Source organism: Melanerpes formicivorus, unplaced genomic scaffold (genome assembly GCF_026170545.1).
Source record: "Melanerpes formicivorus ecotype bairdi unplaced genomic scaffold, bMelFor1.0.p_v2 SCAF_3, whole genome shotgun sequence".
Taxonomy (NCBI): domain Eukaryota; kingdom Metazoa; phylum Chordata; class Aves; order Piciformes; family Picidae; genus Melanerpes; species Melanerpes formicivorus.
Genome location: NW_027142355.1, coordinates 1,631,235 through 1,645,002, shown reverse-complemented (window position 1 = coordinate 1,645,002; position 13,768 = coordinate 1,631,235). Strand labels below are relative to the sequence as shown.

Sequence of the window (13,768 nt, the reverse complement as noted above, 5' to 3'; positions counted from 1 at the left end):
CTTCCTACCAATGAAGCACAGCATTTCTCCATGCTACCAAAACCATTCTGAGTCAGTCTAACATGAATCTAGCAAGGACAAGATGCAACAGCCTGGGTCTCCAGCCGACTGTAGACTGAGTCTACAGTCATAAGCCCTACTCTTAGGCAGCCTTGAGTCACAGGAATGATGCTGCTGTGTGAGAAAGTTGCCCTCTTCTGTTTCCACCCCTTCTACACTCAAGTGAAGAATCCAGACCATGAGGAAGATGACACTCACATAGGCTGAGGGTGAACAATCAATGTCAGCACTAGAAATCATGAGCAATTTCCTCTCTTTCTGCTGTGGAGAGAAGTGTAGCCTGTCCAGTAAAATATGGCACAGATAAGCATGGGAATTAAAGGCACTGCTATTACAGAATGTTTGAGTTTACCAGCACATTAATGATGTTCTGACATGTCACTATACCTGGTGGGTTTGAGAAGTGTTTAAAGAACTGCATACACTGAAAGTTTATCTGAATTTCAGATTAAAGATATGCCCAAATCACCACAATTCAAATTGGTAACCAAACATCCTTGGTGGGTCTTAGTCTCCCTCGTAAGAACTGACAGAGTAAGAGGAAACCTATATAGTCTCAAGTGGCACCAGGGGAGGTTTAGGTTAGATATTAGAAGAAAGTTTTCACTGAAAGGGTTCTGAAACATTGGAACAGGCTCCGTGCGGAGGTGTTTCCATCCCTGGAGGTGTTTAAAAGACACACAGATGTGGTGCTGAGGGACATGGTTTATCACCAGACTTGGTAAAGTTGGACAATGGTTGGACTCGATCTTAAGGTCTTTCCTAACTGAAACAATTCTCTCAGACAAGTTCATGGAAGGAGAGGTAAACATGATGATCTTAGCTGCATGTTGACTTTGGAGAGGATCAGGCTGTGTATTTAGCCGCAAACTCGCCCCCGCCCCCCTTCCCCAGTTATGCAAAAGTGCCTCTCCAATCAAAAGCAATATTCGGTCCACTCGGCTGAGGTTATGCAACCTAAACTCTGTGTTTCTTTACTAAGAAATGCTCCAATATGAAAGCATGGCTTGCTTCTTAGTACCTCAAGGAAATCTGAGTATTTCATTTACTTTGACACATAAAACTGATCTGCTATTAGGTGTATTTGTACCAGCAGAACTGTGGCTCATAAGCAAGCCCCATTTTGTTTCCAGTGCACAGTGACCTGAATTCCAGGAACTCCTCATGGTATGCAAAATAAACATTTTCCAAAAGGTTAGTTAAAATCACCCTCAGTTCTACAGTTAACGTGTTCTATGTTTTCTTTCAATACCCCTTGAAACACCAGTACAAAGCAAATCTTTGAAGACTTAAATACATTCTTAATTTTATTTATGTGTGTAAAGAGCACACACAAGCCTACACGGGATGGTTGGCTGATCAGGTGTGGGTACTCTTGGAATATTTTCAGTTCTCCATTATTTTCTGAAATGTCATCAATAGCTCCACTAAAAAGAATGACTTCGTTTTGTTGAAATCACAAGTCTACTTGGTTTGGATGGAATCATGAAGCAGGTCAAGACCATTAATTTCTTGGAAACATCTTCATGTAAACCTTCTTGGGAGCATACACACACTTATAAGCATTTACAAGCTCATAAAGATGCCCTGATTTATTCTTTTATAAAAGTAAAATACCTTTTTTAAGAGACCAAAATAAAAATCAAAGCTCCCAGCTTCCTAAGATCTGAAATAGGCCATTCCGTTGATTCAGAAAGTTATTTGTGAAGACAGCTTGCAGGTAGGAGCTAGAATTACTCAAACGTCATCATTCTCTGGTGGTGCACGCTGCACATTTCACCATAGGTTTAATTAATGTGCACTAATTGTTCCATCAACTAACCACAGAGACAGCGAATATGATTGCTTTCAAGAACCAGAGTTCATCCTGGGGTCACACACCATAAAGACAAGCAGCAATGAGCACTTGACTCCCAGTGTACCCTCTAGACCTTATTTAAATGCTTCCCTTCAGCAGGCAGATGAAAATGATATGGCAGGGGAAATCCAACAACCTCAGTGAGTGAGCAACCCAAGACGCTGCTCCAGCTCCAAGGCATCTCAGGATGGATGAGCTGGTGGTACAGCCACTGTGCCCTGCCACCACACTGTGTCGCGGCAGAAGAGATCACGGCGGGGGCTGGCAAGGGAAGGGGAGAGCTGAGGAGATGGCAAGATGCTATCAGACAAACCCAGCACAGAGCCCAAGTAAAACATGCACAGCTTTGCAGTGAGGCAGTTTGAAATACAGTTTGAAAACCTCTGCAATCAGGCACACAAACTAGAAAAAATAAGCATTAATGTTTATTCCTGAACTGGTTCCTGCTTATTTTAGCTCACTTACTACTCTGGCCTCTTAGGTTTATTTATGTGGCTAAAATACTGGATTCAAGGAATTACCTAATGTTTGAATTCCCAAACAGTGGTTACTCATAAAGGAAAATAAAAGTACCAAAACTAGAAAGATTCCAATTTATACAACATTTGCTAATGGAGAAATGAGGAGATACTCTGCACTGGTTAGGTCACACCTTGAGTACTGTGTCCAGTTCTGGGCCCCTCAATTTAAGAAGGACATTGAGACTCTTGAATGTGTCCAGAGAAGGGCAATGAGGCTGGGGAGTGGCCTTGAGCACAGCCCTGTGAGGAGAGGCTGAGGGAGCTGGGGTTGCTTAGCCTGGAGAAGAGGAGGCTCAGGGGAGACCTTATTGCTCTCTACAACTACCTGAAGGGTGGTTGTAGCCAGGAGGGAGTTGATCGCTTCTCTCAAGCAACCAGCACCAGAACAAGAGGACACAGTCTCAAGCTGTGCCAGGGGAAGTTTAGGCTCGAGGTGAGGAAAAAGTTCTTCACTGAGAGAGTTTTTAGCCATTGGAATGTGCTGCCCAGGGAGGTGGTGTTCAAGAGGGGATTGGACCTGGCACTTGGTGCCATAGTTTAGTCATGAGGTCTCTGGTGATCTTTGAGGTCTCTTCCAACCTTGGTGATTGTGTGATTCTGTGAAATTATTTTCTGCCTTCCCTCCTGTTAATTTCTGAGCCTGATTTTCCCACGGTACAGAGGCAATTTATTCTGTTGTGCCCAAAGGAGCTGAGTGGTATACTACAATTCCTCATGCACTAAAGGGAAAAGAACTTTTCAGCAGGATTTATGGCTTTGCAATTTACTTCATAGAGGGGAATGTGCTGAATTAATAATCACCTATTATGACTAAACTATACACCATGCATCCCTGAAATTCGACCCTGAGGATTGCCAGAGCTGTAACATTCTTCCACACCTCCTAGAATATATACTCCTCTAGAGAGGCACTCCCTCATGTTATCATCGAGTCTGTATTTCTTTTCAGCAGGTTGCACCACACCCTGAGGCCCAGGTGAGCCATCAGCCAGGCTGTATCATCACATCGTGAACCCCTACATTTAACAGAGCGGCTCTGTAGGGAGGGTGCTTTTTATCTTTAACAAACCAGAACTTAAAGGGACTGAAACCAACTGATGATTGGTTTTCAAAGATATTTCTTTCCCAGAGGAGAACCTGGAGTCCCACTTACAGGGTACAGCAGAACAGGAGACAGGATGCACCAATACTCTGCATGTTCCTCCTGTCTGGAGCTGTAAGGTCTCAAGGAGTTTCCAAGCTATAGAACAGTCAAACTTATCTTCATTTTGCCCACAGCACTGAGCCTTTATATCCTATCATTCTCTCCTTCTTCCTATCCACTTTCCTTGCCTACTACCCTTCCTGCTCACTCAAACATTTGGTATCAGGACTGTGTACTCAGCCAGTGCTGACCCTCCTCCTCTTGCTCTATCCTTTCCTGCCTGACACTTGTTTTTCTCAGTTTCTACTTCAAAGCCCTAATCATGCTCTAAGGTGCAGGATTATCTGAGGAACCTGAAGATATACAAGTCCATGGGACCAGATGAAATGCATCCCATAGTCTTGAGGGAATTAGCTGTTATAGTTGCCAAGCCACTCTCCATGATATTTGGAAAGTTCTGGCAGTCAGGTGAAGTCTCTGGGGACTGGAAGAAAGGAAACCTTACAGTCATGGTTAAAAAGGGTGGAAAGGAGGACCCTGGGAACTACCGACCTGTCAGCCTCACCTCCGTGCTTGGGAAGATCATGGAACACATCTTCCTAGATGCCATGCTGAGGCACATGGAGGACAAGGAGTTGATTCAAAACAGCCAGCATGGCTTTACTAGGGGCAAATCCTGCCTGGCCAACCTAGTGGCTTTCTATGATAAACTGACTACGTCAGTAGATAAGGGACGACATATGGATGTGATCTGGACTTCTGCAAGGGCTTTGACACTGTTGCCCACAATATCCTATTCACCAAGTAGAGAGATGGATTTGATGGGTGGACTGTTCAGTGGATAAGGAATTGACTGGATGGTCACATCCAGAGGGCACTGCTCAATGGCTTGAAGACCAGAAGGAGAACAATGACAAGTGCTGTCCCTCAGGGGTCCCTACTGTTTCATATTTTTATCAATGACATAGGCAGTGGGATCCAGTTCACCATCAGCGAGTTTGCAGATGACACCAAGCTGTGTAGTGCTCTCAATACACCAGAGGGACAAGAAGTCATCCAGAGGCACCTGGACAAGCTGGAGGTGGGCCCAGGTGAGCCTTATCACAGGTTCAACAAGAGCAAGTGCAGGATTCTGCACCTGGGCCAGAACAATCCTCACTATCAACATAGAGTGGGGAATGAGGTGATAGAAAGCAGCCCTGTGGAAAAGGATTTGGGGGGTGCTGATGGATGAGAAGACGGATATGAGCAGACGTGAGCTTGCAGCCTAGAATGAAAATCCCATCCTGGGCTGCATGAAAAGAAGTGTTTTGGCATACAGGGGTGGATTAAGGAAATTAGGAGCTTGGTGGGTAAGCTAAGATTTATGAAAAGAGGCTAATTGCAATTCAACAAAATTGATAATTTCAGAGGATTTCATTAAAGATAAAAAAAAAAGCACAAAAGGAATAGAATAGAATAGAATAGAATAGAATAGAATAGAATAGAATAGACCAGACCAGGTTGGAAAATACCTTTGAGACCATCTAACAAATGTCAGATTTCTGCTACAAAACATGACAGAAAATTAATGGGGACCAAAAAAAGACCCTAACCAACCAACCAAAACAAAGCACAAGCAAAAAACCAAAAACAAATCCAAAATGTGTTAAATACACAAACCAGCATGTTGCTCTCTACCCTTGTCCTAGGAAATAAGTGAACTGCTTTGGCTGAAATTTGCCCAAACTTGAACCTGGTTCAGACACCTAGCATGTAAAGTTTCATAGAATCAATGAGGTTGGAAAAGACCTCAAAGATCATCAAGTCCAACCTGTCACCACAGACCTCATGACTACTAAACCACGGCACCAAGTGCCAAGTCCAATCCCCTCTTGAACACCTCCAGGGATGGTGACTCCACCACCTCCCTGGGCAGCACATTCCAATGGCTAAAAACTCTCTCTGTGAAGAACTTTTTCCTCACCTCGAGCCTAAACTTCCCCTGGCACAGCTTGAGACTGTGTCCTCTTGCTCTGGTGCTGGTTGCCTGGGAGAAGAGACCAACTCCCTCCTGGCTACAACTACCCTTCAGGTAGTTGTAGAGAGCAATAAGGTCTCCCCTGAGCCTTCTCTTCTCCAGGCTAATCAAGGCCAGTTCCCTCAGCCTCTCCTCATAGGGCTTGTTCTTGAGGCCTCTCCCCAGCCTCGTTGCATGCTGTTCACCCATTTGTTAAGTTTTAGCCAAACTCTAAGCAGTTAAAAACAGGTCCTAACACTGAGAAGCAACAGGCAACCCTAATAATAAGCAGACATGTCTTGAATATAAAAGTATTTCCCAATCTGGCTCAGTGCTACACACATTTCTGACATGCCGCCATAACCACTTCTTTATCTTTTCTACTATTTTTCCTGGCTTAAACACCGTAAATGTTAGACTGCAGTGTCACATGAAGAGAATTTGTTATGCAATTTGAAAACAAAAAGTGTTTGGCAAGACCATAGAGCAAGTTAAGCCCTACTGTGAGTAGCAGTAGATCTTTCTTTTCCTTGGAGAAATACCAAGTCTATAGGATGATCTAGAGATGGGTGGAGGCCAAATTTAAGCAAAAGAGATAAAATTGTTACCATTAAGCATCTGGCCAAGGCAGACACTTTGCTGGTCTTTGGGGCAGGTTACACACACTGTTTCCTCCTGAAGATCAGAGTATCTATGCAGCATCCTGAGCTTTTGCCCATAGCATGGGATGATCCTGCAATTATTTAGCCTGATGACAGTCACCGCTGCAACAGGCACCACACAAAATTCTCTGATATAAAGGTGTTGGCTAAGGAAGCTTCTGGATCACTGAGGGTTGTTGTCTCTTATTTTAAGGAAAAATAAGAATGAACAAACTTGGATTTGTAGGACTGAGACCTATTAAATTACAGCTGTTCCAAAGAAAATACTGGAGAACAGGGTAAACAAAAAAATCCCATGAGGCACCAACTTGATGGAATGAAAAACGTGCTGTTTTTCTCATGATGTGCCAAGTTGGTAAAACTGGAATGTTTTGAATAAAAAGGAGAGGACCTGACACAGATACAATGCTATGAGAAGCCAACCATTTTTATTTTAGAGTCCTGGCACAATGCTGGGCGAGCTGGTCATTGAACTGACTTGGACTGTTTACAGCAGAAATAACAAACTCACATTCTCTCTGATTTATGCAAACAGATTTTCAACAATAGATTTATTAACTGTGTCAGAGAGGGGAAAAACAAGAGATCATAACTCAAAGAATTAAAATAGTAAGAACTTCACTGAGTAGCTACAAAATTTGTCTGACTCTTAGGCTAATTATAACCATGGCACATAGAAGACTCCCCATGAGTCTGAGTTGGGCAGAGTAAGCCATAACAGGCCCCCAACATCCCAGACACAGAAAAGCAGTTCAGGCATTCTACTGTTTCCTCAAAAGATCCTGTGCATTTCTAACAGCCATTCATTTCAACAAATACATAAAAATATAGATAAGAAAGAAGAGAAAATGGAATGTGTGTGTACCTTGCATAGTTTATAAACTTAATTTAGCAACTCAGGGATGTCCACAAGACCACTAATTCTGACCACGACCACTAATTCTGCTTAGTGGTCCACTGCAAATTACTTTCTTTTTTAGGATACAAATGAACCCACAATATTACAAATAAAGAGAACATCTGCATCACAAGGTGATGCTTGTTTACTGATGAGACAAATACAATTTAAAGCTTGCCTGGAGAAGACGAGGCTCAGGAGAGACCTTATTGCTCTCTACAACTACCTGAAGGGAGGTTGTAGGCAGGCAGGGGTTGGTCTCTTCTCCCAGGCAATCAGCACCAGAACAAGAGGACACAGTCTCGAGCTGTGCCAGGGGAGGTTTAGCCTAGATGTTAGGAAGAAATTCTTCATAGAGAGAGTGATTGGCCATTGGAATGGGCTGCCCAGGGAGGTGGTGGAGTCGCCATCATTAGAGGTGTTTAGGAGGAGACTTGATGGGGTGCTTGGTGCATTGGTTTAGTTGATTAGGTGATGTTGGATGATGGGTTAGACTCAATGATCCTGAAGGTCTCTTCCAACCTGGTCTGGTCTGGTCTATTCTGTTCTGTTCTATTCTATTCTATTCTATTCTATTCTATTCTATTCTATTCTATTCTATTCTATTCTATTCTATTCTATTCTATTCTATTCTATTCTTCACTACCATTGACAGTTCTCAGAATGTATTTTTATATACCATGAGCACTCTCTACAGCATTCTGATCAAACACATCTGCTGTGACACTTACATGGCATTTCACAGATTAGGATTTAAATGGAGACTACCCAATCCCCACAAAGAAGATGAGCCTTAGCATCACTTTACAGAGGTGACACCCAATTTTATCTGAGATGGTGGGCATCTGAACACTGACTGTTAAAAGCAATAGCAGGCTGATGACAAATGTGATTTATCAGCTTTCCTTCCTAGATGCTGGAACATACACTTACCTGGGTATGGTGCACATGGTGGGCACCATGGAGCAGCCTTTGGAAGGATCACTGGAGTACAGGGTGGGAGGAAAAGCAGTCATCTGCATCAGCCATAAACTGTAGCTACGCAACTGAAATCTGACAGCAACTCCACTAGCATCATCTGATGACTACAAATGAGCTGCTGGCAGCCCCTGCTCCTAAAGGTGTCTAATATTTCCAACACCAGAACGCACAGACTTTCTCTGAGATAGGCTAAGAGACACAAATAGGAGCAGCAACTAAAACACCACCCTTGCTAGGATTCCAGTCTTTTTTAACAGAGGAGAAATAGTACTAAAAATAAGACATTTTTGCAATGCTCTGCAACAGCACTGGTAAGAATTCAGAGAAGGAGCTAAAAAGAACTCTTTCAATGGAGTGCAAAATTAAGGAAAGAATACATGTGAAAGAAATGTCAGAATTTTGAAGTGGAATACAATGCCCCTACCAGATTGCCTGCAAGGTAGCCAGAGAGAGAACATCTGCTTATGGCTCTAGAGATCATTACTCAGCAAACCACTGATACATGGCATTTCTTAATGTCTTAGCCTGAAACAGGAGCATGAGAAAGGGACTGGACTTATCTGTGCAAAATACAGGGTAGACCTGCCAACAAAATATGTATTTGACAGAATCTTTTATGTATTGAGTCAGCTGTAGCATGACATAAAGGAGATGACATCACCAAAGAACAAAGTTCAACCTTGAGAAAGAAAGCACTTACGTGTCTCCTGACTTGCGGTAGTTTTCTGGACATTCCAATGACAGGCAGCGAAAGCCTCCCTGGATGTTAAAGCAAGTCTCATTGAAAGAGCAGTTGTGGCTTTCTGCAACACATTCATCAATATCTGCCAAACAGAGAAGGGTGAAGGGATTAAACAAACACCTTTCCTCTACCTGCAGGTTCTAGATGATGAAAGGATCATAGTAGGTACTACAGAACATGCGGTGCAATTAAACATGATGACAGGATTGGAAGCTGGAGAACAAAAACAAACGGAAGAAAACTAAGCCAAAGAGCAGGCAAGGACAGGAAGAGTAGCAGTGCCACTAAGTGGACAAGATACAAATATTTGCTGAAATGTTCAGAGCATATTTCCTTTTAGTGGTTAGTTAAACTAAGTCATACTATTCCACATTAAGAATTTTAATAGTGTTACACAAAGCATTCTCTGCTGTGTTCTGTAGTTTGTTAAGGTTCCTGTGTATTTACAAAGAAACACTGGTTTATTCAGGTTTCAAGCTGATGTTTACTGCTTTACCTACAATGTTGTAATAAAGACATTGTATTAAACATTCAAACTTGCTAAAGCTTAGGTCCTAAGTCATTTATAGATATAAACTACAACACGGGAGGTTCCGCCTCAACATGAGGAGGAACTTCTTCACTGTGAGGTTCACAGAGCACTGGAACAGCCTCCCCAGAAGGGTTGTGGAGTCTCCTTCTCTGGAGACTTTCAAGACCCAGCTGGGTGCACTCCTGTGCAACCTGCACTGGATTCTACGATCCTGCTCTGGCAGGGGCTGTTGGACTCAATGATGTCCAGAGGTCCCTTCCAACCCCTGACATCCTGTGATCCGGTGATCCAGTTAGGCCTCCCTGCAGTTATTGAACTCACCCTGGCAGTTGCGTGCATTGGGTGCCAACCTGTAACCAGTGGAGGGACAAGTACACTGAAAGCTCCCAGGAACGTTGATACATCGGAATGAACAGATATGCCCTCCCGTAGGTAAAGCACATTCATCGATGTCTGCAAGAAGAAAATACCGCTCATTTATGTGTCCATGAAATTCAGTCAAGTGCCACATGTACGGTGTTGCTGCTGGGAGCTCCAGACATAAGTTCACTATTCTAATTCCTGGACAAGGAAAAAGGTCATCTGACAGGTGTAGGTCTAGTCATTAAAGGCTCTCAGAAATCAGTGGAGGTGTGAAATAAAACAGAAGCAATAAAAGGGAGACAAAGTAAATGGGTAAGAACAGGCACTTTACAGTGACGTGCATCACAGTACTTTACAAAAGGGCAGGAGAGGAATAGTTTTTATAGACTCACAGAATGGCCTGATTTGGAAGGGACCTGAATGACCATCTAGTTCCAGGCCCTTGCCATAGGCAGGGACACCTCCCACTAGACCATGCTGCTCAAAGCCTCATCCATCCTGGTCTTAAATATTTGCACAGACGAGGAGTCCACAACTTCGCTTCATGAGGGCATTGGATGTGGCACTTGGTGCCATGGTTTAGTAGTCATGAGGTGTTGGGTGACAGGTTGGACTTGAGGTCTTTTCCAACCTTATTGATCTATGATTTGCTTCTTTATCCTTGTTTTTACAGAAGGGAAATTGAAATAGATGTTCTATCCAAGGTCTTACTGTCTATCAAGTCCTGGAGATCTAAGTCCGAATTCAGGCTCCTATCCATGAAGGCACACCCACATTCTCCTTGTAAATGAGAAGGACCTACTCATACATTAGCTCAGAACTAGCCACAAAAACAGGGCATATAAAATGCTATCTAGTAATATTATGTATTACATACATAACATATAAATGTTTTTCTATCTGCACTTGCTGAAGACTATAAATTCTGTTAGTTCCTTAGAAATATACAACCCCAAAAAAATCCCTTGCAAGTTAGAAACATATGCCAAGCTACCAAATCAGTGTAAACAGCAAAACTGACACCACACAAGTGGTTCCTAGATTAGGACATGGGTGGGAGACATTTATTAACATGGGAAACATCAAAGAGAATCCAATGTTTAAATTAAACCATTACAAACACATGGAACTGTTTGTATGTTATGGTGAGAGTAAGAAATGCTCACTCATCCTCTGTCTGCAAAATGATGATGCTTACCTTCACATGAAATCCCATCTATGTCACTAAGTTGAAAGCCACGGCGGCAGTAACACTGATAGGAGCCATACACATTGGCACATTCTTGACTGCAGGGGCTGCTCTCACACTCATTTAAATCTGAAAGGCAAAACAATGTATCTGAGCACCAAGTTTCTTGTTGTAATCACCACTGCTATTACAGGGCTAAGACAAAAGTTTGGAAGAGGTTTTTAGTTAAGAAAGGATGCTATGCATGTCATTGAGTAAGCTGGAAACAGGGAGCTTTGGATTTATTACTCTATAGTGGATATGGGCAGTACAGGTTGTCCTGCACTGTGCTATCATTTCCCACTGACCTTCAAAATCTGTGACTTGGAGAGAGTCTTTAGGACTATATTTGCATTTTTACATCTGGATATCAGCAAGTCTCAAGTTTGATCTAGCAGAACCATCCTTCAAAATGCAATAAATGCAGAACCAGACACCTCTGCATGATCCAGTCTGTGAGCAACATATTTGAACTGTGAGCTACAGTGGCTTCATCACTCATAACAAGTCATGTAATCAAAAACACCACAGGGGTTGATTTCTCATGCCTTTCCAGTGCAGCTTTGCAAGCTAAAATTAAAGTGAAACAGCTGAACAGCAATGAGCTCTATCTCACACTGTACAGCCAAAGCACAGGACAGCCATACCTTCACATGATCTGCCATCAGCTGAAAGTTTGAATCCCATGGTACAAGTGCAGTAGTAGGAACCAGGAGTATTCTCACACTTGTGAGCACAAAGGCGGCCTGGATAGCGTCGGCATTCATTGATATCTGCAGTGATAAATACAAAGAGAGTTCTATGTATTGTCTGGCTTCACTGCTGTAGTGCTTTGGACCAGAACATAGAATCATAGAATAATAGAATCAGTTAGGGTTGGAAGGGACCACAAGGATCATCTAGTTCCAACCCCCCTGCCATGGGCAGGGACACCTCACACTAGATCAGCCTGGCCAGAGCCTCATCCAGCCTGGTCTTAAACACCTCCAGGGATGGGGCCTCAACCACCTCCCTGGACAACCCATTCCAGGGCTTCACCACTCTCATGGGGAAGAACTTCCTCCTCACATCCAGCCTGAATCTCCCCACCTCCAGCTTCATTCCATTCCCCCTAGTCCTATCACTACCTGATATCTTAAGAAGTCACTCCCCAGCCTTCTTGTAGGCCCCCTTCAGATACTGGAAGGCCACAATTAGGTCACCTTGGAGCCTTCTCTTCTCCAGACTTGTGGCCGTTTGAGGCTGTGCCTTTAAGAAAAGGGACAGTGCTGGGACACTCTGGCTGAATGTTTTGGAATATTAATGAAAACAATCAGATATTCTAAACAAATTTCATTGGTAGATTGGTAGAATACAACTTAAAGTTTTGAGTTCGGTTGGAACTTTCCTCAGTTCGCTCCTTTCCTTCTCCCTTTCCAGCTTGTCTGCTTCTGGGCTCCCTGCCAGAGCGACCCTTAACAGATAAGCAACCAATTGCATGTGGCCTATTAAGATTCTGCTTTATTAATAATTCCCTTTTCTCTCTTTCTAACCCTCCTTGGGAAAAAGGGAGGTAGGGGGAGAGGAGGTACAGGGGGGTAACCCTCCTCCGGAGGAGGGAATTTTCGTTCCTGTATTTTTGTTTTTGTTCCGGCTGGGTTAGCTGTGGTTTTCTTCCTCTTTGTGGGGGAGAGGAAGCTAGGCCTTCTCTCCAAACCACCACAACACTGAGCAGGCCCAACTCTTTCAGCCTGTCCTCATAGGAGAGGTGCTCCAACCCTCTGATCATCTTCATGGCCCTTCTCTGGACACCTTCCAGCATGTCCATATCCCTCTTGTAACAGGGGCTCCAGAACTGGACACAGTACTCCAGGTGGGGTCTCACCAGAGCTGAGTAGAGGGGGAGAATCACCTCCCTTGACCTGCTGGCCACACTTCTCCTGATGCAGCCCAGGATCTGATTGGCTTTGTGGGCTGCAAGTGCACATTGAGAGATCATGTTGAGCTTCTCGTCCACCAGCACACCCAAGTCTCTCTCCTCAGGGCTGCTTTCCAGCCAGTCACTGCCCAGCCTGGATTTCTGCCTAGTATTGCCTCGACCCAGATGCAGGACCCTGCACTTGGTCTTGTTGAACCTCAGGAGGTTGGCTTGTGCCCACCTCTCCAGCCTGTCCAGGTCCCTCTGGATGGCCTCCCTTCCCTCCAGCGTGTCTGCTGCACCACACAGCTTGGTGTCATCAGCAAACTTGCTGAGGGTGCACTCAATGCCACTGTCCATGTCACCCACAAAGATGTTGAACAAGCCTGGTCCCAGGACTGATCCCTGAGGGACTCCGCTTGTCACTGGCCTCCACTGGGACATGGAGCCATTGACAGCCACTCTTTCGGTGCGGCCATCAAGCCAGTTCTTTATCCATCTAGTGGTCCACCCATCAAACCCATGTGTCACCAGTTTGGAGACCAGGATGTGCTGTGGGACAGTGTCGAAGGCAGGAAGAACCTCCACTCCTTATTGGACCTGGAGGGGAACACAGTGACTGAAGACGAGGAAAAGGCTGAGGTCCTGAACACCTTCTTTGCCTCAATTTTTAACAGCAAGGCAGGAGGTCAGGACGAGTGGCCTCTGGAGCTGGGTGATGGGGTCGGGGAGCAGTGTAATGCCCCGGTAATTCATGAGGAATTAATTCGGGACCTGCTGAGCCACTTGGACACTCACAAGTCCATGGGACTGGATGGGATCCATCCTAGAGTGCTGAGAGAGCTGGCAGATGAGCTGGCCAAGCTGCTCTCCATCATTTTCC

General features: G+C 44.2%; 1 protein-coding gene across 1 annotated transcript in view; it reads right to left on the bottom strand.

The window, feature by feature from the left end:
* Nucleotides 1–13,768, bottom strand: part of FBLN1 (fibulin 1) — a 115,646-nt gene that overhangs the window by 40,021 nt on the left and 61,857 nt on the right. Inside the window, exons 13-16 of the mRNA XM_068170917.1 lie at nt 11,636–11,761; nt 10,959–11,078; nt 9,719–9,850; nt 8,824–8,947 (exon numbers count right to left, since the gene is read on the bottom strand). Coding sequence (XP_068027018.1) covers nt 8,824–8,947; nt 9,719–9,850; nt 10,959–11,078; nt 11,636–11,761 — 502 coding nt within the window. The remainder of the gene's footprint in view (nt 1–8,823; nt 8,948–9,718; nt 9,851–10,958; nt 11,079–11,635; nt 11,762–13,768) is intronic.